Source organism: Oppia nitens, unplaced genomic scaffold, assembly GCF_028296485.1.
Source record: "Oppia nitens isolate AA-2021 unplaced genomic scaffold, nextdenovo-longstitch-racon4-pilon3 scaffold9_pilon_pilon_pilon, whole genome shotgun sequence".
NCBI lineage: Eukaryota > Metazoa > Arthropoda > Arachnida > Sarcoptiformes > Oppiidae > Oppia > Oppia nitens.
The window spans coordinates 2,345,977-2,371,021 of record NW_026533253.1 but is presented as its reverse complement, the minus strand read 5'-3'; the positions used below and the strand labels follow the sequence as shown (position 1 = coordinate 2,371,021).

At 27.1% G+C, this 25,045-nt stretch overlaps 7 protein-coding genes across 7 annotated transcripts; 3 read left to right on the top strand and 4 right to left on the bottom strand.

The window, feature by feature from the left end:
- The first annotated feature begins 2,055 nt into the window (after window positions 1-2,055).
- LOC128964581 (ubiquitin-like domain-containing CTD phosphatase 1) lies at window positions 2,056-3,488 on the top strand. Its single transcript, XM_054311208.1, has 6 exons — window positions 2,056-2,118; window positions 2,189-2,372; window positions 2,435-2,740; window positions 2,809-2,907; window positions 2,987-3,123; window positions 3,191-3,488. Exons 2-6 carry the CDS (start codon window positions 2,198-2,200, stop codon window positions 3,449-3,451), a joined length of 978 nt encoding a protein of 325 aa, XP_054167183.1. The 5' UTR covers window positions 2,056-2,118; window positions 2,189-2,197; the 3' UTR covers window positions 3,452-3,488.
- A 543-nt stretch (window positions 3,489-4,031) lies between these two features.
- LOC128964575 (ATP-dependent RNA helicase Ddx1-like) lies at window positions 4,032-7,369 on the bottom strand. Its single transcript, XM_054311203.1, has 13 exons — window positions 7,087-7,369; window positions 6,972-7,023; window positions 6,771-6,910; window positions 6,550-6,713; window positions 6,129-6,492; window positions 5,707-6,049; window positions 5,425-5,626; window positions 5,187-5,367; window positions 4,999-5,112; window positions 4,767-4,919; window positions 4,599-4,670; window positions 4,375-4,529; window positions 4,032-4,293 (listed from the first exon to the last, which is right to left on the bottom strand). Exons 1-13 carry the CDS (start codon window positions 7,100-7,102, stop codon window positions 4,069-4,071), a joined length of 2,181 nt encoding a protein of 726 aa, XP_054167178.1. The 5' UTR covers window positions 7,103-7,369; the 3' UTR covers window positions 4,032-4,068.
- Window positions 7,370-8,325: 956 nt separating this feature from the next.
- LOC128964583 (transmembrane protein 170A-like) lies at window positions 8,326-8,940 on the bottom strand. The gene is made up of 2 exons (XM_054311210.1): window positions 8,718-8,940; window positions 8,326-8,628 (listed from the first exon to the last, which is right to left on the bottom strand). The coding sequence occupies exons 1-2, from the start codon at window positions 8,812-8,814 to the stop codon at window positions 8,327-8,329; spliced, it is 399 nt and encodes a 132-aa protein (XP_054167185.1). The 5' UTR covers window positions 8,815-8,940; the 3' UTR covers window position 8,326.
- A 71-nt stretch (window positions 8,941-9,011) lies between these two features.
- Window positions 9,012-10,139, top strand: LOC128964579 (GPN-loop GTPase 2-like). The gene has a single exon (XM_054311207.1). It carries the CDS (start codon window positions 9,119-9,121, stop codon window positions 10,130-10,132), a length of 1,014 nt encoding a protein of 337 aa, XP_054167182.1. The 5' UTR covers window positions 9,012-9,118; the 3' UTR covers window positions 10,133-10,139.
- A 98-nt stretch (window positions 10,140-10,237) lies between these two features.
- Window positions 10,238-12,280, bottom strand: LOC128964577 (MICOS complex subunit MIC60-like). The gene is made up of 5 exons (XM_054311205.1): window positions 12,083-12,280; window positions 11,950-12,011; window positions 11,354-11,894; window positions 10,990-11,218; window positions 10,238-10,931 (listed from the first exon to the last, which is right to left on the bottom strand). Exons 1-5 carry the CDS (start codon window positions 12,119-12,121, stop codon window positions 10,294-10,296), a joined length of 1,509 nt encoding a protein of 502 aa, XP_054167180.1. The 5' UTR covers window positions 12,122-12,280; the 3' UTR covers window positions 10,238-10,293.
- Window positions 12,281-12,419: 139 nt separating this feature from the next.
- LOC128964582 (ubiquitin domain-containing protein 1-like) lies at window positions 12,420-14,110 on the top strand. The gene is made up of 6 exons (XM_054311209.1): window positions 12,420-12,727; window positions 12,800-12,851; window positions 12,938-13,010; window positions 13,099-13,210; window positions 13,264-13,543; window positions 13,629-14,110. Exons 1-6 carry the CDS (start codon window positions 12,652-12,654, stop codon window positions 13,741-13,743), a joined length of 708 nt encoding a protein of 235 aa, XP_054167184.1. The 5' UTR covers window positions 12,420-12,651; the 3' UTR covers window positions 13,744-14,110.
- A 6,424-nt stretch (window positions 14,111-20,534) lies between these two features.
- LOC128964576 (F-box/LRR-repeat protein 12-like) lies at window positions 20,535-23,297 on the bottom strand. Its single transcript, XM_054311204.1, has 7 exons — window positions 23,139-23,297; window positions 22,127-22,337; window positions 21,540-22,073; window positions 21,108-21,477; window positions 20,874-21,043; window positions 20,720-20,787; window positions 20,535-20,648 (listed from the first exon to the last, which is right to left on the bottom strand). The coding sequence occupies exons 1-7, from the start codon at window positions 23,247-23,249 to the stop codon at window positions 20,535-20,537; spliced, it is 1,578 nt and encodes a 525-aa protein (XP_054167179.1). The 5' UTR covers window positions 23,250-23,297.
- Between the last annotated feature and the right edge of the window lie 1,748 nt (window positions 23,298-25,045).

Below are 25,045 nucleotides of genomic sequence, written 5' to 3'. Positions count from 1 at the left end.
AGGGGTTAATGGGCTAAAGGGGGCCAAATCTGAAACCAAAATTATAAAATATTCAAAAAGAAAACATAGAGAACAAACATAACGAATTCAGATATAAAACTTTTCACTATTTTGTGATTATTTATTTTGTATGTCCTAAAGACATATCAAATACTATATTATATCATATAATTTAGTAATAATTACAAAAATTATTTTTTAAAAACTGTATTAATATATTATCTATGTCTAATAATTTATTATTATTATTATTATTATTATTATTATTATTATTATTATTATTATTATTATTACAAAACATTGAGTTCATATACAGAAGTTGTCTTCAAAGTGTATAAATATATATAAAAGTATAATAAAGATTAGCTTATCGTTAGACGAGTTGACATCATTTCATATATAATATACTATTTTATGCTAAGCTATTGGTTTAGATTTGACACAAACACATCAATATTTATATATACCGTAAGGTTAATAATATTTTATGTAATACTTGATATTGATTATCTGTTTTACTGAATAACAATATATTGGCAAAAAAAAAGTTTGGTAACAGACAACACATTTACTACTAAAAGTAATAAATATTTTTTAGTCTTCAGAGACAATAAATTTATTTTTATTTATTTATTAAAGTAAACATTTATTAAATTTTGATCGATCATAAACTCATTTATTATTAAATTAACTTACTATAAACTTTGTATTGTAAAAAATTAATTTAATAAAATCAAAAAGTAATTACTTAATATAATAATAATAGTTTTATGTAAATAAAATTAATAGAAATTAAATAGAAATTAAATAGAAATAAATATTTCAAAATAGTTTAAGTAAATAATTTAAATAACCTTATTTTTTATTTAAAATATAAAAACAATTTTATTGGCAAAACATTTACTACTAAAACATGAATAATTGATATTTTCTAATAAATACAGTACTGAATGTATAATTATGTGATTTTTTTTAATTAAAATAAGATTTTCTCATTTCGTTTTTATGTACTGTATTTGTAATTGCTTTCATTAATCACAACAACAAAAAACTATTTTTAAAAAAAATGTTGAATCAAATGATTTTATTGAATTTGTTTTTAATAGAAATTGTTAATTATTTCTATTATTTTAAGCATTAGTTACACAAATCTTTTTCATGTGAAAACCCTATGATTTAAAACAAATAAAAATAAAAATTAAGTCTATATTTATAAATATATAGACTAAAAAATTAGTGGGAATAATATACTGTATATATATATATTAATATCATTATATCATAATTGTATGATATATATATATATATACTGTATATATCGAAATATTGTATATTATGTCTATTATTAACTTAATATTATCATTCAATTTTGGACAATAATCATAATAATAATAAATATTAAATTGGTTTTTATTGCATTAATTAAGTATTTAATGCTTTTAATTGTTAATAAATTGTCACAATTTTCGGTTAAGGTATATAACACCAAACCCACAGTTGTTTATTATGTATTACAATTGATTATGTATTATAATAGTAAATTCATATATGATTTAGAAAACATTTCGATACTTATATATATTTATTTATTTTTACATTAAAGTCAAATAATTTTGTTAATTAAATCATGTATTAGTTGTGTATTACCTAAACTGGTGTTTGCCTCACAACCTAAACCTAATTATAAAGTAAATACTGATATTCAATGTATAAATCATAATTAATCATAATTTTTGCATTTACTTTATAATTAGGTTTAGGTTGTGAGGCAAACACCAGTTTAGGTAATACACAACTAATACATGATTTAATTAACAAAATTATTTGACTTTAATGTAAAAATAAATAAATATATATAAGTATCGAAATGTTTTCTAAATCATATATGAATTTACTATTATAATACATAATCAATTGTAATACATATAATACTGTATAATAAAAACTGTATGTTTTGTGTCATATATTAATATTTTAACCCAATTTTCCTATTGTACTGAAAAGTACTGTTGTTTATGAATACAAAATCATTGAGATTTAAAATCAGCTGAAAATTCAAAATATTTTGCAAACAAAACAATAAAACAATCGATAAATGATTTGACAGACAATTGAAAAGTCATTATTCACTTAATTATTGGTTTATTTGATTTATTTTTGTTTTTGATTTCATTCATCACATTATTAGACATCAAATATGAGTGAAGAGTTGGCTACAAATGGTTTAACATTAGTAGTGAAGTGGAGTTCACACGAGTATACCATCGATTCGGTGACCATTGAGGACACGGTTTTGGATCTCAAGAAAGCTATCTTCAAGAACACTGGTGTTAAACCCGAGCGACAAAAACTTATGGGTCTTAAGAGCAACGGTTAGTCATAGAGGTGTCAGATAATGATTTAGTCATTAATATCTACGATTAACCATTGATAGGAAAGCCGGCCACCGATGAGATGCTGCTCTCCAAAGTCGATATAAGACCTAATATGAAGATAATGATGATGGGCAGCAAAGAAACAGATATTGCTAGTGTTGATCTCTCACCTCAAGACATACCTAATGTCATCAACGACTTTGATATCGGCGATGACATCGAATTGGGGAATATTCCCATTCAAAATAGGGAAGAGTTTTTGGCCAAAGTTGACAAACGGGTTAAAGACTACAAAATTAAGATGTTATCCGAACCCCGAAACGGCAAAAAACTACTCGTTTTAGATATCGATTACACACTATTCGGTATTTTATTTGTTTTTTATACACAATTATTACCATATATTATAACTTATATCAATTGTCTCAATCAGACCACCGATCAACAGCTGAATGTGCGGCACAACTGATGAGACCTTATTTGCATGAATTCCTAACCATTGCTTATGAAGATTACGATATTGTCATTTGGTGTAAGTATAGACTTATTATATTGTGATTATTGATATTTTCTTAATTCTGGTAATAATAATAAAAATAAATGGTTTATAGCGGCGACGGGAATGAAATGGATTGAAGTGAAGATGAGAGAACTGGGCGTTGAAAAGAATACCAATTATAAGATAGTGTTTTATTTGGACAGTTCGGCTATGATTAGTGTCCACACAACCAAATATGGATTAGTAGACGTATACTTAAATTATTAATTCATTATATAAATAAATTCAATTAATTTTTACATAATTTTAATATTAGGTAAAACCTTTGGGTGTCATTTGGGGTAAATTTAAAGAGTATTCGCCAAAGAATACTATAATGTTTGACGACATCCGCAAGAATTTCTTAATGAATCCACAGAATGGACTCAGAATTCGTGCTTTTCGTGAGGCCAACAAAAATAGAGATACAGACAATGAGTTATACTATTTGTCTAAATATTTGAAGAAAATCGCGAAATTGGATGATTTTGGTTCACTTAATCACAGACATTGGCAAAGATATCTAAATCAAGAGTGAGACTTATATTTGTTTGCATTTAATTTGAGTTAATCTACCGAAAACATTGCTAATGTTATATATATTACTTTAATTTCATTTCATTTTGTTTATATTTGCCTAATATGTATGCGGTTTAGTTACTTTGCAAAAAAAAAACTATTACTGAATATTACCAAATTTAAATAGTTTATTAAATAGTGAAAACGTGTCTAAATGAAAATATAAGATACATTTTTAGCCATACATTAATTTGTAAACAGTTATAATTACGATATATGTATCAAACAAGTACTGAAAGAATGTCAGTATTAGTTAATTAAATTAAATTGACGGCCATTTTGACCGCATATTCATTAAGAGTTAAGACATTACTTTTTTCAGAAAATTTTTCCAAATCTGAAGTCAAAATTTTTAAATTTCCAAAATAAAAGATACGACACTCAGTCAGACAAATATAAAAACAATTCACTAATATTATTGTAATATAAATATTCAGTAATATTTTAGTTTTTGCAAATTAATTACTTAAATGTTATTTTAATTTTTTTAAAATTAATTTTTGAGATTCATTACACAATAATCATTACAATTACCGGTATATTTATATTATATACACAGTATATCTTTAATTACATTTATAAATAAAATTTAAGAAAACTATTTTGAGCTGACGTTTCTAGTTTAGACAATTGTGTGACTTCATCGGCTAATTGGCTAACATGACCCTCGTATGTATATCCCTGACCCATATTTTTCTTACCATACGTTACTTTGCCATCAAATTCATTAATTTGTAATTTAAAATCCGATCCAATTGAATCAATAATGCAATTTAAACTTTCCTCGATTTCAGCCAAAATCTAATTATTAATAAAAAGTTTAAATAACTTTAAAATACTACACAATATTACCGTTAATATATTTAGCAATTATAAGATCACCTGAAGTTCATTATACCAAACACAACAACCACCCTCTTCGACGAGTGCTGTCTCATAACAACCTTTCCCTCTGGAATTGCAATTTGAGTGATACCACACTTTTTCCGGTACTTCCGACACTAAGCTTATCGCTAAACCCATTTTTTCAGCTCTACCTAAGAGTTTAATAATTAAAAAGTAAATATTTTAAATAATATATTATTATCTAATAGTACTACACATACCAACTCTTCCAATTCGGTGCAAATAATTAGATTTCTCGTCCGGAAGTGTTAATTGAATAACAAATGGAATTCCTTTAAGTGATACAAAATGTTTAAAATATAACATAACTTAATAAAATTATTATTTAAGTAATTACTTAAAGTAATTAAAATTTTAATAGTTATTACCTTTAATATCAATACCACGAGCGGCAACATCAGTACATATAAGAAAATTGCATTTTCTTTGTTTAAATTTATTCAAATTTTCTGTTCTTTCGTATGGTTTTCGATCAGAATGAAGACAAACACATGAATATCGGTTTTTTGGATTTCCATTACCTGTTTCATACAATTAATAAATCAACAAATTTATTAAATACAGTAAAAACTAAAACTGTTAATCGTATGACAGACTAACCGCCACCGATAGCATTGAAATGCTGTTCCAGTGAATCGCAGTCAAGTTTGGTTCGACAAAATATTATGGACTGATCTATATTTAAGGCATCGATTGCTTTCACAACATAATGTCCTTTCAAACAATTATTTAGACAAAATAAATAATTTCAATACAGTATAACAATATATTCATTTAAATTGTGTTACCTTTAAGTGATTTGATGGCTTCACTTAGCGTTTCTTTATTCGGTTGATTGTAATTAAGTCGATCTTTGGTGTGAACGCCATCCGTTTTATATGTCGTCTTCAGTGACTTCCATAACATGTCTTTTAATGGATCAATTCGATACACTACGTGATGTACAGTATCAGGAATTGAGTCCTCTCCCTATTATATCAATTACATGGTCTAAGGTATATCTTGAGTGACAATAATTTAACTGACCTTTAAGTCAACCCAAGTCGGGAAATACATTACAGTTTCGGCAAACTTTTTGACGTCAAAATTATGTAAAGTTGCCGAACAAACAATCGTTTGAAGTCGTTTACCATCAGAAAACATACGCGGAAGTAATGAATGCCAGCGTTTCAGTAAATTTTGATTTCCTTGTTGTATGAGAGCATCCACTTCGTCGATCACAAAAAATCTATAAATCATTTGTTTTAATTTAACGATTTTAAATCGTTTTTAAAAATATCGATAATTAATTAATTCTTAAATACTAACCGACAGGAGTCGAGTGAAAGATTTCCATTACTAATCAATTCTTCAATACGACCTGGAGTTCCGACAACAATGTCAACGCCAGCTGACAATTGGTCCATTTGGTCTCTGGCATTGACACCACCAATCAGTAACAGTTGTTTTATTTGTCCCGACAATCGTTTCATGAATTGTGTGATACAATCGTATGTTTGTTGTGCTAACTCTCTACTCGGTTCAACAATTAATGCTTTTGGACCTATATTTTTGTTCTTTGAATTCGATGAATTGGAAGCACTTATATTTGATGAAAACTGATTGGGATTGGCATTTGCCACCCAAATACTATTAGGAGGACAATCAGTGCCTAAATTAATAAAAACCAATAATATATTAAATTTTATTTTATAATAAACTTAACGCTAATTCATGATCAAAATAAATACCTGAAAACTTGATACTAATGCCAGCATTTTTGATACAAATAGCCGGAAAAAATACATTTTGTTGAGTCAATTGATCTGACAAACGAAAAGCAATGCCCAGATCTTTGCCTCCTTTAGTAAATGAAATGGTATTTCTATCTAAATCTATAAGATTTCCGATGACATCAAACTTATCGCCAAATGTTTGGCCGTAATTCTCAAAATTTTTCGCTGTACTCTTCTTAGCTGTTCCTCCATAGCCCCAACTTTTCTGATCGCAACCCAACTCAAGATTAGCGCCGGCCAGAGACCAACCAATTCTGGCCAAACCGGGATTTGTGAATTGGACTTCAAAGTAAAAACAATTGCATTTGGCTGACGGATCCTTTAATTATATGATAATTACAAGTCATTGTAGTTAATAATAATCAATAAATATTACTTTTTTGACGCCATAGTTAGCCCGACATCCCTGCCATTTCTGGTCTCCTTTACTTTGAGCCGACAAATAATCAGCACTAAGGGATAGGTTTAGCTCTCTATCAGTTGAACTCAAGCGCCACTGTTTATCACTTGAAGAAGTCTTTGTTCTGCCACCGGATATATCTAAAAAGCAAAGTTTTATTTTATTTGATCTAATAGTCAATTATTAAATAATCAAACCATAAATGGTTTCCCAAACTATTTGAAGTACTGGTAAACAAAATGCTCCGGTCTTTCCAGAGCCGGTCTCGGCTGCCATCAAGACATCACCGCCGCCGAGAATAAGTGGAATGGCTTCGGATTGAATATCAGTGGGAAGTCTAAGATAATTATAACAACAGTTAGCAAACAACACAACCAAATGACCACTTCTTAACATACGTCCACTCCATCTGTTCGACCGCTTCAGCGATCTCTGACATGATTCCCATTTCTGTCAACAATTTAAGACAATTTTTTTGTGACAATTGATTCAAATTAATCAAACAATATATACCTTCAAATGCTGTCATTGTTTTCAATAACTTTATTGTTAATCACTTTTTTGTAACTAATTTTAATTAACATTAAAATCAAAAATTTAGTGAAAAGTATCGTTCAATTGGTGTCTAATATTAGTGTGAATTGACATCAATTACGACAAAATCCTTTTTATCGATCGGTTTGATGTCTGTTATCAATAGTTATTAAATAATACCACAAATTGATTGATATTCATCTAAATCTGATCATTGATTTTGTGAATATCTGTTAATTATTTATAAATGGTTTGATTTAATTCAATTGATTGGTATAAGAGATGATAATTCTTAGCAAAAAAGTTGCCATTTGTTGTTCCCTTCTGTCTGTTTGGGCGATAGTTATGCTAACTTTGATGGGAATCCTGTTATACAGTCACGCATTGGCTTTCGCTGAAGACCTCGAGTTGGGATCAATCAAGAGTTCGGACACTTTCGAGTTCGTGGCCGAAGCCTTCTCTAAGTACGAGTCGGCGGCACATAACTGTTGGATCGGCGCCTGTCTATACATCGCAGCCCTGGCCTTCTCTGTCCATCAGTATATGTCTGCCCGTAGACTACAATACGGACAATAATCAGACACTCATTGATATCATATTTGATTGTATTAAATGTAATTGATTTTTGTTGATAATTGGTTTCAATTTTATGATATCTATTTCAATTTTAATGTAAATTATGTATTTATTTACAGTATTGTCACAAATAATTATTATTGTAAGTTATTATCGGTAAATATAGGATCTGATAATTATTGTATTATTTATATTAAAAAAAAAACAATTATTATTTGTATTATATAAAATTTATAGAATAAAATATAATTTATCCAAGTTAAAATTAAAATATATATTTACTATTAAGTAATATATTTTTTTAAATTAAAATAATTTGAAAATTGTTTCAAATATTTTACTTTTATCTACAATTAATACATATATACGGTATTACATAATTTATATACACTGTATACCCTATCAATGATACATATTGTAGTTAAATTTATTTGACAATTACTAGTGATGTTATTTAACGATTAAATTATATCAAAGGGAAACAACATTTTGATGTTTTTTTTTTTTGGTTTTATTTATCAATTGATTTAATGATTTAAATTATATTATTTTGCTTAAAATATATAAAATTTATTCAAATTTAAATAAATAAAAAATATTTATAAAATAATAAATAAAAATATATTCAATATATATATCTCTCTTAAAGTGTGGCCAATACTCGTGTAAACGACAGAATAAGAGTGACCAGAGTTTGTCCGCAGCCCCAGAACATAGCATATAAGGGATACATTTGAAAGCTGGCCGCTCTGTGAGCACCGGCCACTGCGGCAGATGTTATTGAGTATGCCGTCAATGGAGTGACCACTCCTGAGATCAACACAAGAATTGAACCAAATCTTAGTGTTTTGTGTTTCCGAAGTGAACCAAACGCTATACCGGAGGCCAACATATGAATAATTATTGACGAAAATAGTGACCAAAGGAAGACGTGATACCACATCTCTGTGTTATTAATAAAACATTTGTTAAGACAATGAAAACAATTAAATTGTGATAATTGAGTCCTCTTTTAATTAATCGGTAATCATTACCGACAAATGTGTCGATCGGGTCGTGAGATAATCCAATGACTGTCCAGAAAGAGTTTAGCTTTGAAGTGTCAAAATCTCTTGATTGTGAAGATCCCATCGCTTAACACAACCAATGATTCAGTCAATCGACGGAACAGTTGAAGACTAAGACATTTGAATCACATTTTTAGTCATTATTTCCTTTTTTGATATTAAAACTACAAAATCATTCAATCATTTGGTACTTTTTAGACTATATTATTAGTTTGCTTGTAATACATGAGTTGTAAACTAAAAAAGTACTGAATTGTTGTTTAAATGTTATTAAAAGTACGCAATGTTTACGAAAAAACATTTGTTTAATGTTTTGAACGAAAACTTGTGACCAAAGACTTGCATTTAAATGAAGACATTAGTTAACAATGAATAACATTAATCCAGTGTTTGGACAGTTAGTTATAGGACCGGCCGGATCGGGAAAGACAACATATTGCGATGTTATGGCCAAATATTTACGACAATTGGGCCGATCGGTGATACTGATCAATATTGATCCGGCAAACGATGTCCTCCCATATGAGGCCACTATTGATATTTCAAAACTGATTACTTTATCGGATGTTATGGAAACAATGTCTTTGGGACCTAACGGTGGTCTACTTTATTGTATAGACTACTTGAACAGCAACTTTGATTGGCTTCGAGATGGGCTACAAAAGGCCATCGACGCCATAGAAAGCGGCGACAAAGACAGCAGTGGTAAGCCATCGATACCTTATATCTTAGTGGACAGTCCGGGACAGATAGAGCTCTATACTAACCATTCATCACTCAAGAATGTCTTAACCAAATTGAATTCGTTGTCAAAACAATTAACTATTAATAGCAGTGATGTTGCAACCAATGGTGGAAGTGCTTCCAGTGATCACCAGAAAATAATAGACTTACGTCTGGTTTGTGTCAATATAGTTGACTCTCACTATTGCAACGATCCTTCAAAGTTCATATCAGTTGCACTCAATTGTCTCAATACAATGATTCACTTAGAGATGCCACACATCAATGTCTTATCAAAAGTAGATATCATCCAAAAGTACGCCAAATCAGACTTTGGTCTCGACTTTTACTGTGAAGTTCTTGATCTTAACTATTTGGTCGATAAAATCAGTGACGACCCGTTTTTAGCTAAATTTAAGAAATTAACCAAAGGGTTGGCTGGAATTATAGAAGATTATAGTTTAATTTCATTTATTCCTCTGGATGTAAACAATGCTAAGACAGTTTTAAACGTACTGAAAGGTTGTGATCGCGCAAATGGATTTTATTTAAGTGATTTAGATGAAGAACAATTGATCCAAAAGTATTTTAGAGACAGCGGTTCGGCCAACTTTGAGAGTTCAAAATACGATGAATTACTCGACAATCTTCACGAATGACACACAATAAGAGATCAATTTCTAAACCATTGAATCGTTTATTTATTATTAACTAATAATAAGTGAATCCATTTTTACAATTAATTTTAATTTAATAAAACTCTCATTAGAAGTATTTGTTAAAACTACTAAAATCTTTTTGAAAATAATTTATATAACATTTAATTAATTATCTGAACGTTAATGGCATCGGCTTCTGATATCAATAGGTCGATGGCTTGACTAAACTCGAGATGAATTCTTGTGTCTCGAATCCAATCGTTGGCTACATTCCTAGCCTCACCTCTCAATTGATTTGCATATTTAAGAGCCATTTCTAAGTTGTAGTTTTTTAATGAATATCTAACGCGACTTAATATATCAAAAGTATCCCATTTTGTTGGATCAACTTCTTTATCTTCCAACTCTTCTTTAGGAATTTTTGAGTCACCAATAATTAAAACAGACTGAATATATGATAACAAATATTGAAATATGTTTCCGCCGTCATCTCCAATAAGAGCTACTCTTTTACAATATTTGTCCACTTTTTGAAATCTTTTGATGAGGTCTTCACGACTATAAACACCATTTTCAAGAGCGTATTGAGGTATACCTTCGAGTGCACAACGAATTAATGGCCGATCATTAAGCGATTGTTTATTTAATATTGACTTAATGGCAGTTAATTCTCCTTTTAAAGCTATAGGAAGACTATCTTCACTCAACGATGGTTTGTGACAAAGCGATTCTTTGAGTGTCTGAGCTAAGACCCAAAGCTCACGCACAGGATGTTGATCTGCATCTAACTGTTCCCGCACTTTGGTTAAGAATAATGATATTTATTATTGCTTTAAAAATATAATATTCATAAATACCTTTAAGAAGTCCTTCCAATATTCTTAATCTATAAAAACTGTTTTGAAGTTCAGATTGAAACTGAGCTCTTAGTTCGAGTAATTTTTCTTCAGTTTTGCTTTCATTATCTCTTTTCAATTGTTGCCTTAAAATAGTCAACTGATCCTGTAAATAGTCATTATAGGCAGCCAATTGTCTCTTTAATTGTGTATTTAATTCAATTTCAAACTTTTCCTCGAGTTTTGCTAACTATTGGCAAAAAAAGGCATTAAAAATGTTAATTACAGTAATTATTACCGTAAGTGTAATAACATTTCAAATACTGACAAATTAAATATACCGATACTAATAATTAACTGTAAATAAATTTATTATAAAACATACCTTTCTTTGATATTCAAGATCCTTATCATTTGATGATTTGTGTTCATCATTAGAAATATCCATAATATCTTTAATCAGATTTTCTAACTCTCGAAGTGAGGCATCGGTGATGGCATTCGAAGATAAGACCTCAGGCTCTTTGTTGTCACTCTTTTCATTAGATGATTCATTTAAGTCTTTAGTTTCACTTTGATTATCATTAGAAATGATTAGATCACTAGTTTGTGGTAATTGTTGTGAAATTGTTGTATTAATCTCTTCTTTCTTTTCAATGTTAATATTGTCTGTCTTAGCGGTTGAAGTATTCAATGAATTTCTTGTTTTCTTTTTGTCTAAAAAACTCTTTTCAAAATTTTCTTTTGATTGCTTTAACTCTTTTTCAATTAAAGGCCCAAATAGTGTATCAAATATATTGTCTGAATATGGGATCAAATTCTGAACTTTTCGTCTAAAATCAGTGTCATATTTAGCGTAACCGATGGTAATGCCTGTGAAGGCCGCCAAAGAAGAGCCGACAATAAGTCCAACTTTAGCCGAATTGCTATAAATTAAACAAATCTGTTGAGAAATAATCAAATGATATGTAAAATATTTACCTTTTGTCAGCATCTGTGGTATAATAACGAAGAAAAGTATTTCTCTGATGTCTTGAGATTTTCTGTAAATTAAATGTCAAATTAAATGTAATTAATTATTACTTCAGAAAGTATGTGAAGAGTGAAGACATACCCTAACAGTATTGTTGAGCTTAAGTGTTGACCGAAACATCTTCTTAGAGGTCACTCAAGAGTACATTCAATTGGATCACTTGACTTGTGTTGTCCACACTTACCGGTCGTTCAAACAAACAATCACACAATCAATACAAACACTACTACACTGTTGTATACTATATATTAGCCCCTGTAAGCTATCTTCTAACTGTAGTTACAAATAGATTGCATACTTGAGTAGAGATAAAGTTTACTTTTGGGTCTTTTTAATGTTAACGTATTATTCTAATGCAATTCAAGCCAAATGTTGATCTATAGCTTACCTTAAAGTCTATAGTAATGAAAGTAATGAAGAGTTTTATTGTCAGCTGTTTTGTTGAAAGGCTTTCATAGAAATCTCATAACAATTGACTCCAATAAACAACTATTACATTGAAAACACTAATTCATTGATTATTATAATTATTATAATTAGTTATATATTAATAGTATTTGTTTGCGTGAAATGTGACTAACAATTGGTCACCAAATTTGCATCAATTGATTGATCACTTGTTATGTAATTTTCTTGTTTTTTATCAACCAATGGGTGGATGTCTTGGATCGCGAAGAAGTCGTCCATCGAGTGGTGATTCACTTAACAGTAATATTCATCCAAATGGTAAGAAATTATCATTTATTTTAACTAACGATTTACTAAGCAAATGATATGATATCTGTATGACATATGTAGTGTCTATCGGGAAGAATCAGCCGATGAAACATCAGGTCCTCAAATGGAAGAGGTCTTCAATTTCAACTCACTTTCACTTATCATTTCTTTATATCATTCATTTTGTTTAATCAATTTATTTGATTGTTTGGTCAATAGTGATGTTCCCCTAACCGATGGTCAACTCAGATCTAAAAGAGATGAGTTCTGGGATACGGCACCAGCTTTCGAGGTTTGCTGAAATTATTTGATAATTTTATACAATATGTTATATATTTTATATAATTTATAATTTATTGACCAATTTGTTAACAAAAAAGGGACGAAAAGAAATATGGGACGCATTGAAGGCAGCGGCCATTGCAGCCGAAAGTAATGACTTCACATTAGCTCAGGCTATCATCGATGGCGCAAATATCTCTTTACCCAATGGTATGAATTACTGATACAGACGTTTTCAATCTTATGATTTTATTTATTTTTAGGTACATTACTTGATTGTTATGATGAATTGGGTAACCGATATCAACTGCCCATCTATTGTGTCAGTGCGCCCATCAATTTGATTGATGAGAGCAGTGACTCTGAATCTCCATCTCCTGAGAGTGAGCCCATCAATGCCATCGGCGGCGAAGAGATATTTGTTAAGTTCCGAATCAACCCGTCTTGTAATGACGTCAAGATGGCTGTACTCTCAAAAGAAACCATTATAAGTGCAAAGAAAAAGTTGGCTCTTCTTGAAAATGTTGAGCCCTATCGACAAAGGTATACATCGAGTGATTTTCTAATTTAATTTTTTTAACAAATGAGTGAACAATTGTTTGATTACTCATTTGGTTTGTCATATTAGGTGGTATTTTGGTGGACGACTATTAAGTGATAAACAGAGGATAGAAGACATTAATCTTCAATCAGGATTTGTAGTCCAAGTTATAGTCTCTTCACCACAAACTACAGATCACTGAGAGTTTCGACTTTAGTCAAAGCAAAATGTGTTAATTTTATGTATAAACTTTTAATTATTATTAGAGCGCTCTTTTCAATTGAATTCAAACTGTGATATAAGCGACAAAATATTTTTAATTTTATTAATTGATTGAAAACATTCAAAAGTAATGGCAATTATTTTACTTAAAGCACTAATGTGACTGAAACTTGAAAGCAATGGCTAAAAGTCAATAATTATTTTTGCCATAAATTGTATACTGTATTGACACACATTATCTTACAAACTGAAACTCAGTAGATAGGAAAAGATGCAAAACAAATATCTATAAATATAATTGATCCCAATTTTATAATTGTCACAAATTGTTTAAATTGACATAATGTTGTGGCCATAATATAGTGTTTTAATGATATGATATAATATATAATTATTAGTGTTAGTTTACCGTAATGCTTTTATTTATATTGTAATAAATGATAGTATAACTTATTAGTACCGGTAATTGATTTCTAACTGCAAAATCTCGTTGATATAGTTAATGGAAATTATTTAAAACATTTTATTTGTTTATTTTTAAAAAATTTTATAACTTGTTATTATTATTAGTTTATTTTATATAATAGTATAATATTTATAGTGATGATTGAATGGTTCAAATATAATTTAGATACTGTTTTGCATCTAATTTTTAAAAATGAAGTCAATGTATGCAAAGTGTTGTCAATACGGTATTAGGATATTATAAAATGATATCAAAATTAAAATTGAAAATGATTTAATCAAATTAAATAAATGACTTCATTCCAAATGTTTAGATCACAAATAATTTACAGATTATCTAAATATCATAAAATTTGAATCAGAGAGTAGTTTATAACTATAAACAGGAATAAAAAAATTTGATTTATTTAATAATTCATTAATAATTATATACATTATATAATTATAAATATATATATAAATGCCATTTATTAAAGAGTCGTGTAATTTGCAGCTGAAAGCCTTTGCAAACAATTTTTGCCTTCATTTTTCATAAAAGAATATCTAAAACACCATAACTTGAAATATAATTTTGTTTTATATTTATTTTACTATAAAAGAAATATTGCATTCATTATATAAGCCGATTGTCATAACACCGTTGCTATCAATATAATTACTTTTCGATAAATTAAAATTGATTTCTAAATAAATTTGAATAAATTATTAATATTCTTTCAATATTCAAGAAAACATTTAATAACAATAATATATATTATATATCGTATAATTGTAATACAACTTTATTAAATCTAGATATTTTTATTTTAATTATTTTTTGTTTTTATTATCATGTTATTAAAAATAAATTTGTACAAATATATATACATAATATAATAAATTAATATATAAGTAATAAAAAATCATTATGAATTGTAATATATATTGAATATACTGTATATTGAATATATATTTATATCAATATTGATATATTCAAAATACAGTACTTTGAGGACAGTATGGTTGGTATGATGTGCTCAGTCTGTTAAGCAGTCGTGTGCAGGTAAGTTACAACACTGTATTACCTGCGGCACTACTACTTAGAAGTCTGGCATCAAAATAAAATTTCAATTGAAAAAAACATTTGGTTTAAAATTAAATTTCTCTTAATTAAATTAAGTGATATTATTATTATTATTACAATTATTTGGTGATAAGTGCCTCAAATATATATATAATTTCGTTGAACACATAATTTAATTATTATCCTTAAAACATATGCTCCTCTTCTCTCATTAATGACTGGTTATCTGTAAAAATTAATAATAAATATTACTATTATATTTGTAGTATTAAAAAGCATAGGCATACTGTTTGATTTAAAATAAAAGCTATATATGTTATTATAAATGAATATATGCTCATAAATTAATAGTTGAAAAAATAAGTTACAATTTGTCTATAAAAATGCATTAAATGATATCATAATTGAATAGTTTGTATGAATCGCACGAATGATTTGTGGCGGAAACTCTTGAAATGATAGCAAACAAAAAAACGATGTGATGTTATGATAATATAAAAATATTTTTATATAAGTTTATACATATGTTGTTTCATAGAAAGTTTGTATAAAACTCCAGCAAATCAATGATAATGCGATTGACACCAAAGTTTATGCCATTCATTTGACAAAATCTCTTATCACTATTTAGTTTCCTAAACTAAATATAACAAAAATCATTATTTTCATTGCTCTCTCACTTATAGTTTGTCCCCAAATCTCGGCAATTGATAGTGACTTCAATGTAATGTTGTACTGTAATGACTATTAAATATAATAAACATTTCGTGAAAAATAAGTGAATATCAATGACATTATAGACAGGGCTTACTCTGGGAGAGAGAAAGAGAGAGAGAAAGAGAGAGAGAAACTCGTACTTTGAACGAGTGATTGCTTTTTTTTGATGATTTCAATATAATTGAACCATAATTTGGTCCTATATTTTATATATATATATTTTATAATATTTTATATATAAGTTTACATCAATTATTAGCACAAATGGTGATCAATAGTAGAGACGGTTAACTAAATTTGACTCCAAATTTTCTAGCATTGAATTTTCAAAATTAATATCTCAAATCTCGATATTATTACCTCTAAAATAGCAAAACAGTGCAAATATGATGATAGTGTCTCTTATATTAAATATGCTGTAATTGGATATTCATTGCGTTGGTTAACACAGAAGGTAGTCGTTGTGTTGCTGTTATATTCACAATATATTAAAAACTACTATAATTTCATTTAATTATTTATTAACTATCTCTCAATTTTGATAAAATGCCACATTTGAATTTATAAACTTATATTTTTACACATTACTTCTTATAGTTTTACATACATTTACTAAATATTTAAAATTAATTTAATATATTAAAAAATTATATTATTCACTGTAATAGACTATAACTTATACCGGTATAACTAAAAATATAAAAAGTTTGTTGAATTCGACTTTTATGTATTAAACAATTTTAATATAAAGTTGTGTTATATGTATTGTAATTTTACAACAAACATATTGTTAGTTGAAAACATGAAATAAGCATAAAGTAAGCAAAAAATTATTTTAAAAAGAGCCAATAATTGAATGATATGCAGAAATGATGCCATTATGACAAGCAATGAATGAATCAGTGAATGAGAGAGAGAGAGAGAGAGAGAGAGAGAGAGAGAGAGAGAGAGAGAGAGAGAGAGAGAGAGATGACTGGAATAGTACTCACCTAAAGATTTGCATAAAGTTTGAACCAAACAGTGAATAGAGTCGGTGGCCGTCCTGTACTATAAGAGACCAGATTATGGTTCATTACATTGCTTTATGTAGTTATCAGATGTTTACTTTAGTTGTTCTGCATTTACTCATTAATGTCTGTTATTTTTGCGGAGAACAGGTAGGTATTGAAGAGTAACAGTGTATTGTATAACAATAGAGTTGGCTTTTTTGGAGACCAATAGCAATGCATTGGTTGGTATATAATGTGTACAATAGTACACCTGTTGTAATGTTAAGTTACATATTAATAGTTGTAATGATAGCTGTTTTTTGTGAATCTCTCGTATACTAACTAATGCTAACTAAATGAAACTAAATGGTGGACACTATCTCTTGTTTAGCTAACGTTTGATTGGTTGTATAGATGTATATGACATTATGTGGTGCTGTCGGTTGTGCTGCCGGTGCACTACATATTCACATCCAATTCGTGATAACATTCAAACTAAATGCACACCAATAAGGCATCACTTCCAGTCTGTCTGCAACACTATTATCATATTATTATATGATATTTCAAAATATCACACATTATACCAATTATATGTATATCATTATATACTGTATCTAACATTTCATTCAATTTATTGTGTATTCACCTGTTGTCACAATATACCACTTATTATTGTTTTATAAATAATATAATTATTTAAACTTATTTTTTGCAAATCAAGTGCTCTCACTCTATACTAAATGTCTAATGCTTTAATTGATTTGAAACCCTTTTCAACTATTGATAACTAATTTATCAAATTAGTTATGATAAAACTTATTATCAGTAATTATTTTTATTACAATTAGTATAAAGCAGTGGTAGCTATAAAATATAAATATAATATATTTATATATTATTCAGTCATTAAGGCATTCCGTCTAGCATTTCGCTGTTTATAACTTATTTATTTATTTAATTAAAAAATTTCATTGTAATTTGTTTAATATAAAAACACTATCTTTTCATATAAAATATACTTTAAGCTACTAATATCTAATAAAATATATTGTTAATTAACTTATCTGCCTTTACTTTTAAACAGTTAATTTTTGATAATAATAGTTAACAGTAAAATTGTTTTAAAAACTAAAATTAACACTGAAAACTGATACTGATTTTAAATAAAAAGAGAAAAAGAAAGAAAGAAAGAGAGAGAGAGAGAGAGAGATTGTATGACCACCCTATGTGTTCATCCAATTAATATTTGCAAATACAGTTAAAGTTATAATTTTTTACATAAATTTATGTTGATAAATGTAAATGATAATTATATATCATATAAGTGTGCATATATTGAATAGTTCAATATATTGGACTCAATTTCAGAGATAACTCAAAACTATTGGTACCATTGCATGACATTAAATGTTTGATAATAAGCAGTGTTTGCACTGAATTCATATAAAATACTTCACTATTGGTGACGACTATTCAATAAAATACTGACGCTTTTATACAACATTACTTACATTCATATTTGATATATTAAATATAAATATAAAAATATTATTCACCTGTTTATAAAAGCAAACAATTTGTGCTTATTTTTCCTAAATATCATCAAAATTTATTATATTATAGAAATATATTACTGTTTTTAAAATTTTTATTCAATATATTGAAATAACTACTTTAAAACCATTTAGCACTAGAGATATATTTTCAATTATTTAATGCGCGATACAATAGTTAGTCAATAAGGATTAAAGCCGACAAAAGCAAATTATATATATATATAATAATAATAATAATAATTAAGTACTTTATAACATATTAATAGTATATTATATATTATATATTTAAGATTATTACCAATTAATATAAAAGATGTGATGATTACCGGTTAGTCAATTAGGTGTCGGTGCAAGTGATGCAATGCTTTGCAGTGCACGATATAATGAGCGTATGTCTGTCTCGGGACACTTGACGCCCATTATAACGGTCACAATAAAGCAATACATGATATCATAACAGTTATTTACGATCACATATTTATAACTTCTCATATTAAGTAAGTTAATATCATATAAATACTATATATGATATAACAATTAATAGTTAATAAAAAAATAATAAATATATTTATTTTTAACAATATGATCAATGAATTTGTACTTACCTGTGCTTCCAACTACTAAACTAGACACTAGTAAATGATAACTTAAACACAAATTGAAGCCACAAATGGATAAAGCATTTGGTTTGTGATTAAGGTGTTTGAATGTTTGTTTGTAAGACCCGCATCATTATCGATGAAACAAGCAATGATTGTCTACCAGTGCCAATGCTAGTCAAATGTACGGTTGGATCAGAGCCCGTATTATTAACGACTAACAGATATTAAAGAACAAGTGAGACCATAGCCCACGTGGTATATGGAAAGCCTACAGAACGCCTATCATATAAAATCTAATAAAAAGCTAAAAAGCTGGCCATATGTGGTCCGACCTGTCTATCAAATAATTACTCTTTTTTAGCACATGTTTGCAGCTTTTCTTTTAACATTTTATTTGATGGGATATATGTTTTGTGACATTTCATATCTATTTATCTGTTTCTATATCTCCGTTAAAACGTTTTACATAATAAATAGACAATTAATGACTCATTCAATTACTTTCTATATATTTTATATTAGCTTTTAATTAGAATTGTTAAGTTGTTGTCTGTAATAAAAACTAAGTAAATACTAAACTAATATAAAATATTTTAATTTAATTAAATTACAGAAAAAGTAAAAAATATTTAAATATATATTTAATGTTTAAATATTTGGTATTTAAATTAATAAATACTTTATTAGAAAATAGTTAATACAATCTATAGTCTATATCATACATATCGAGGTTATCATTCATCTGTCATAACACCTGGCAATGTATTTGCAAATAAACTTTTATTTAATACTCATTTAATGCCACCTAAATTAATAGTTCACTAAAATAACATTCATATTAATACTACAGTATAAAGACTATAACATATTTTGTCTAATTGTTTCAATTATTTCAAATTTTACTATATCTGTATTTATTTATCTTAACACTAATTCTAAATTTAGATATTATTTAGACTTTTTAAAATTAATTTTTAATAATTTTTATCAAAAAATAATTATCATATTTGATTAATTTTTTATTTAATATTTTTTTAATCAATACATTTAAAGTGTATTATAGATATATAAATACAGTATCATAGTCAGTAACCATTATAATTAACAATTATTTTTAATAAATTAGCAAAATGTTTAACAATTTAAAAATTATTAGCTAATGTATAACAGAGACAATATTTTTGATGAATAATACACAACTTATAACTGTTGCCCGCATTAAACACAACTCAATATTGCATTAGTTATAACTTCCTGCAGATGTTTCAATATTAATATTAGATGTAATAATAATAATAATTAAAATACAAAAAAATTATTTTAGAGTTGATTTCAATCCTAACAAATTTAGCAAAAATTTAGACATCTATATGTTTCTAATTAAATATCAGATCCTTGTAATTGTGGAGTAAATAAACTAAAGTAACTCTAGAGTTGGTGGTTGAGCGCACAACCGTAGCCCTGTCCGCCCGTTCAAAGTTGCTCTTTACCTATTAATAATCAATTATAAATATTTTTATTAATTATAAATATTAATTAACAATATTTTTTGAAGACATACCATTTCAAAGTATTTGCCATCACTTAGACATAAACATCGCAATCTTAAACACTTCATTCTAATGGCATCTGATTTACAAAAATAAAAATATCATTTTATTAGAATTATTTAATAATAAAATCAATAAAATGACAATAAAATGAAGAAAACAGACCAACAGCTTTGCTACTTCTGTCTGAAAAACGGAGTGTCTCTGAATCCCAATGGGCCTCAAACCTCTCCAATTGACAACAATTGTTGGCAATTGAATCGATCAATGAGTCGATGTGTATCTTTTGGTGGATCTTTTGACAACAACCTTCAGGCATACCCATCACTAAAATTCTGTATTAATTAGTAATTATTAATACTATATTGAAAAGTATTAAATGCATTAATAGTTGTTAACCTAATATTTTTAAGTAATGGTAATACTGTAGTCCAAAAAGACTCTGTCAAATGTGGTAAACCAGACAATTGTAGACCTCTGAGGTGAGTCGCTTGCATTTTCAGAAATTTAAGTAACATATCGTCCGAAACATTTTCATTGCGATCCAAATCCAATGCCATTAATGACTTTGTGTTTCCCTTTTCCATAAACTCATACAATACTAGATCTGTGAAGCAATCCTGTTGTCCGGCACTTAGATAACGAAGAGCTGGTATACGACATAAGATATCAATTAGACATTCCGTTGATAATTCTGTTGCAGTTATGTCCAACTCTTGTAGATTTGTCTTTTCCCACTCAATAGCCATCATATGATCACTTTGTAAGTCTAATTAGATATTCAAACAATAAATATCAGTAATATTTATCTATATTTTGTAAAATCCTTACTCGTGTGTTGCATAAGAAGACATCTGAGTCTTTTGCATCTTTGAAATAATTGTTTTAATATACTTCCCGTGAATTTTGTGCAAAAATTGAGAGACAGACACTCTAATTGAATACAATTACTACTGAGAGAATCGACATGACTGTCGTCGACAAAATTGATACCAAATAAGTTGACAACTCGTAGATTGGGAACAGCACTCTTCAGTTTGTGAATGTTTACCACTTCATAGATTTCTTCTTCCTCTTCTTCAACAGCCTTCTCATAAGTTCCGACTAAATGTAAAACCTCTAAACCATTGATAAAGTTATAGATTTTTCTCATAAAACCCTCCATAAAGATAACTTCAGATAAACAGACGCACATTGTTCTGAGTTTTGTTGGAAATGAATGCAAATCATTGAAGTCGTGTAATTGCATTGCTGTTGAAAAGTCCAACAATATATTGGTTAGATTTGGACACTTATTGGCCAACTCATGAAGTACTGTATGAGTGATCAATTCAATGGGTAACTCTATATAACGTAAAGATGGGCCTAAAAAAATTTATATCATTTATTGATTAATATTTATCAAATCAAAGACAAACCGAAACGAATTGATATGAGAGCCAGCAATGACTCTATACTCGTAACGTGAAGTCCCGATACTTCTGGTCGGAGCGAGACGTGAGTCCATAGCTTGGAATCGCATGAAATCATTCGCCATTTCTTGCAAACTCTGGCTAACCGTGATATCTCCCGATGCGGTAAATTACTAAATATTTTAAGCAAAATCTTGTCCGGAAGCTTATCTAATGTCTGGTATTTTTAAGTAAATTTTTAAATAAAGAAATTCATTCACTATTTGTAATTTTATTTATTTTAAACAATTATTATAATTATGTGCAGTTATTTTATCAATAAATTATAAAATAATGTCTATATCAATAAAACTTAATTAGTTTTATATGTGAAAATATCAGACATTTATATTGTATATTTTATACATTAATATTATGCACTTTTTTAATACATTACACTTAATGTTTCTATTATAGAATACACTATTTATACTTAAATTTTAAAATATAAATATACATTTATCAAATTAAAATCATTATTTAATTTTTATTATAATTTTATAATCCATATTTGTATAATAACTACTTCAGTATATACTGTAAGAATACAGTGTTTATTGTAATGAAAATCAAACTAAAGCATCAAAATCAAGTATAAATCTTATTTGAATTTAATTTATTTTGTTTATATATTGGTTATCATGAATTTGCACAACAATATACAGTAATTAACTAACTTATTTTTATAACAAATATTATTTCAATACTTATTTTTCGTAAAAGATAAATCACGTATTTTTAATCCTATTTATATTATAAGTATAAACTTTATAACTTATAATAATAAATATCATAAACAGTATTTATTATCAACACTTGATTCAACATTACTGTATATAAAAGCTAACTTAGATTTTTTTAACCACAAATATATTTTTATTAATTCACATTAATTAAAACTATTCTTTAAAAAAATATTCATAAACTATTGATGAGTTTGTAATTGTCAAATAAAAAGGTATGTTTGAGGATATGGTACCGTAATGTGCTGTAAGAATCCATTTTTGTTGTGTTGGTCCTTAATGTTGGCCAATGCAGCCGATGACACATCTTGAGTGACGGCCCACATTGAAAGCCTTCTCAGATCCATCTCTGCCTACACTCACAACCTTTTATATCTGAGCTCAAAGGGGGTAAACAACGGGGAAAACACTGTTTTTTAATAAAATAGCATTTATTTCATTTTTTCTTATCTTTTTTGTCTCCGCAAACATTGGTATTTTCTTTTTTAAAATAAAGACATTTTATTTTTTTCCTAATTTCTATTATTAGTTATTATAAGGAGCTCTTAAATGTAATTACATGTCAGCGCATCCAAACTATGAGAGATACCATTTGTTGGTCTAAATTTAAATTATGCATTCATTAATGCTTCTTTGAAATTATTTTATAATGTATTATATTATTAATAGATATTAATAAAATTATTTTATTTTAAGAAATAAACATTTTTAACTTTTTAACTAAATATACGGTATAAATATCAGATATTAATTATTCTTAAAGTACTGAATTATTTAACCAAAATTTATCAATGCATTGGAAATATATTTTTATTATTATATTAATATATTTTTTTTTGTTAATCATCAACCAGTAGTTATCATAATATTATAATAAGCGAAGTCATTATAAATTATATGCTAATACTGCATAACATTTAGATTGCATATTATTATAAATAAATTTTCAGAGAAACAAATACATTTAAAAAATATATAATTTCCTAAAAAGTTATAAAAATAGGTTTATGAAAATAAAGTATTAATAATTTTATAGTTATTTATTACATTTTTTTTATTTCTACTAATATATCAACCAAAAAATTAAAATTACGGTAAACGGATTACATTATAAATATAAAATTTTTGTAACTAAACGATTATATTGTTTATTTAATTGATCCCAAAATAGTTTTGAAGACTACATGACTTCACTACACGAGTCTCAGTCTTATTCTGCGTTTATATGTATTGACTATAAATTTTGACATTAAATACTGCATTATTATATTTACTATATATTATACTTCATTTTAACCAACGGTACGGTACATATGACCAACACTTAATATGTTTATACTAATTGTGTTTATGTATAGTTTATCTATAGATATCATTGTAATGTGTCTACTAATGTATACTATGAATAAACAAAAAAAATGCATAAATTTAAATATAATATTGGTTTTAATTGAAAAAATTTGTTTTTCATATTTATTATGAATATTCTAAATTATTCATAGACTACATACAGTAATTCATTTACACATTATAATTATATCATAACTGAGACATCTATACTAAACTTATTATAAACATATTAAGTGGTCATATGTACTGTTGGTTAAACGAACTATAAGATTATAGTTTTTATTAAAGTAATAATTTTTATCTAATATTTATTATATACTTTTATATAATTTATAAAAACAATTTATTTATATAACTGTTTAAATTGGTCATACTTTCTTATTTTTGTAAATATTTTTTAAAAAAACGTTAAGTAAATAATAATTATTTATATTTAATTTTGTTATATTTATTGATTATATTATTATATTTGTTATGAAATTTAAATAATATTCTAACTCTACTATGTATTCTGTATATATTTATATAATATACTAAATGACCTAATAATACAATTGGTTATTTTTAAATAATATTTTATAAATTGATAAACAATAATGTATATAATACTACCATCTACTTTTTGAATATTTAAAAAAATTAATTAATAAAAAAAATATTTTACATTAAGTAAAAACTATCAAAAAATTACTAATTTATATTATAATAGAAAATATATTAAAACTACTGTACAATTAATTATTAGAGTGACCAACAATGACCACGCATTTTCCGTGACATTGATTTGACTAAA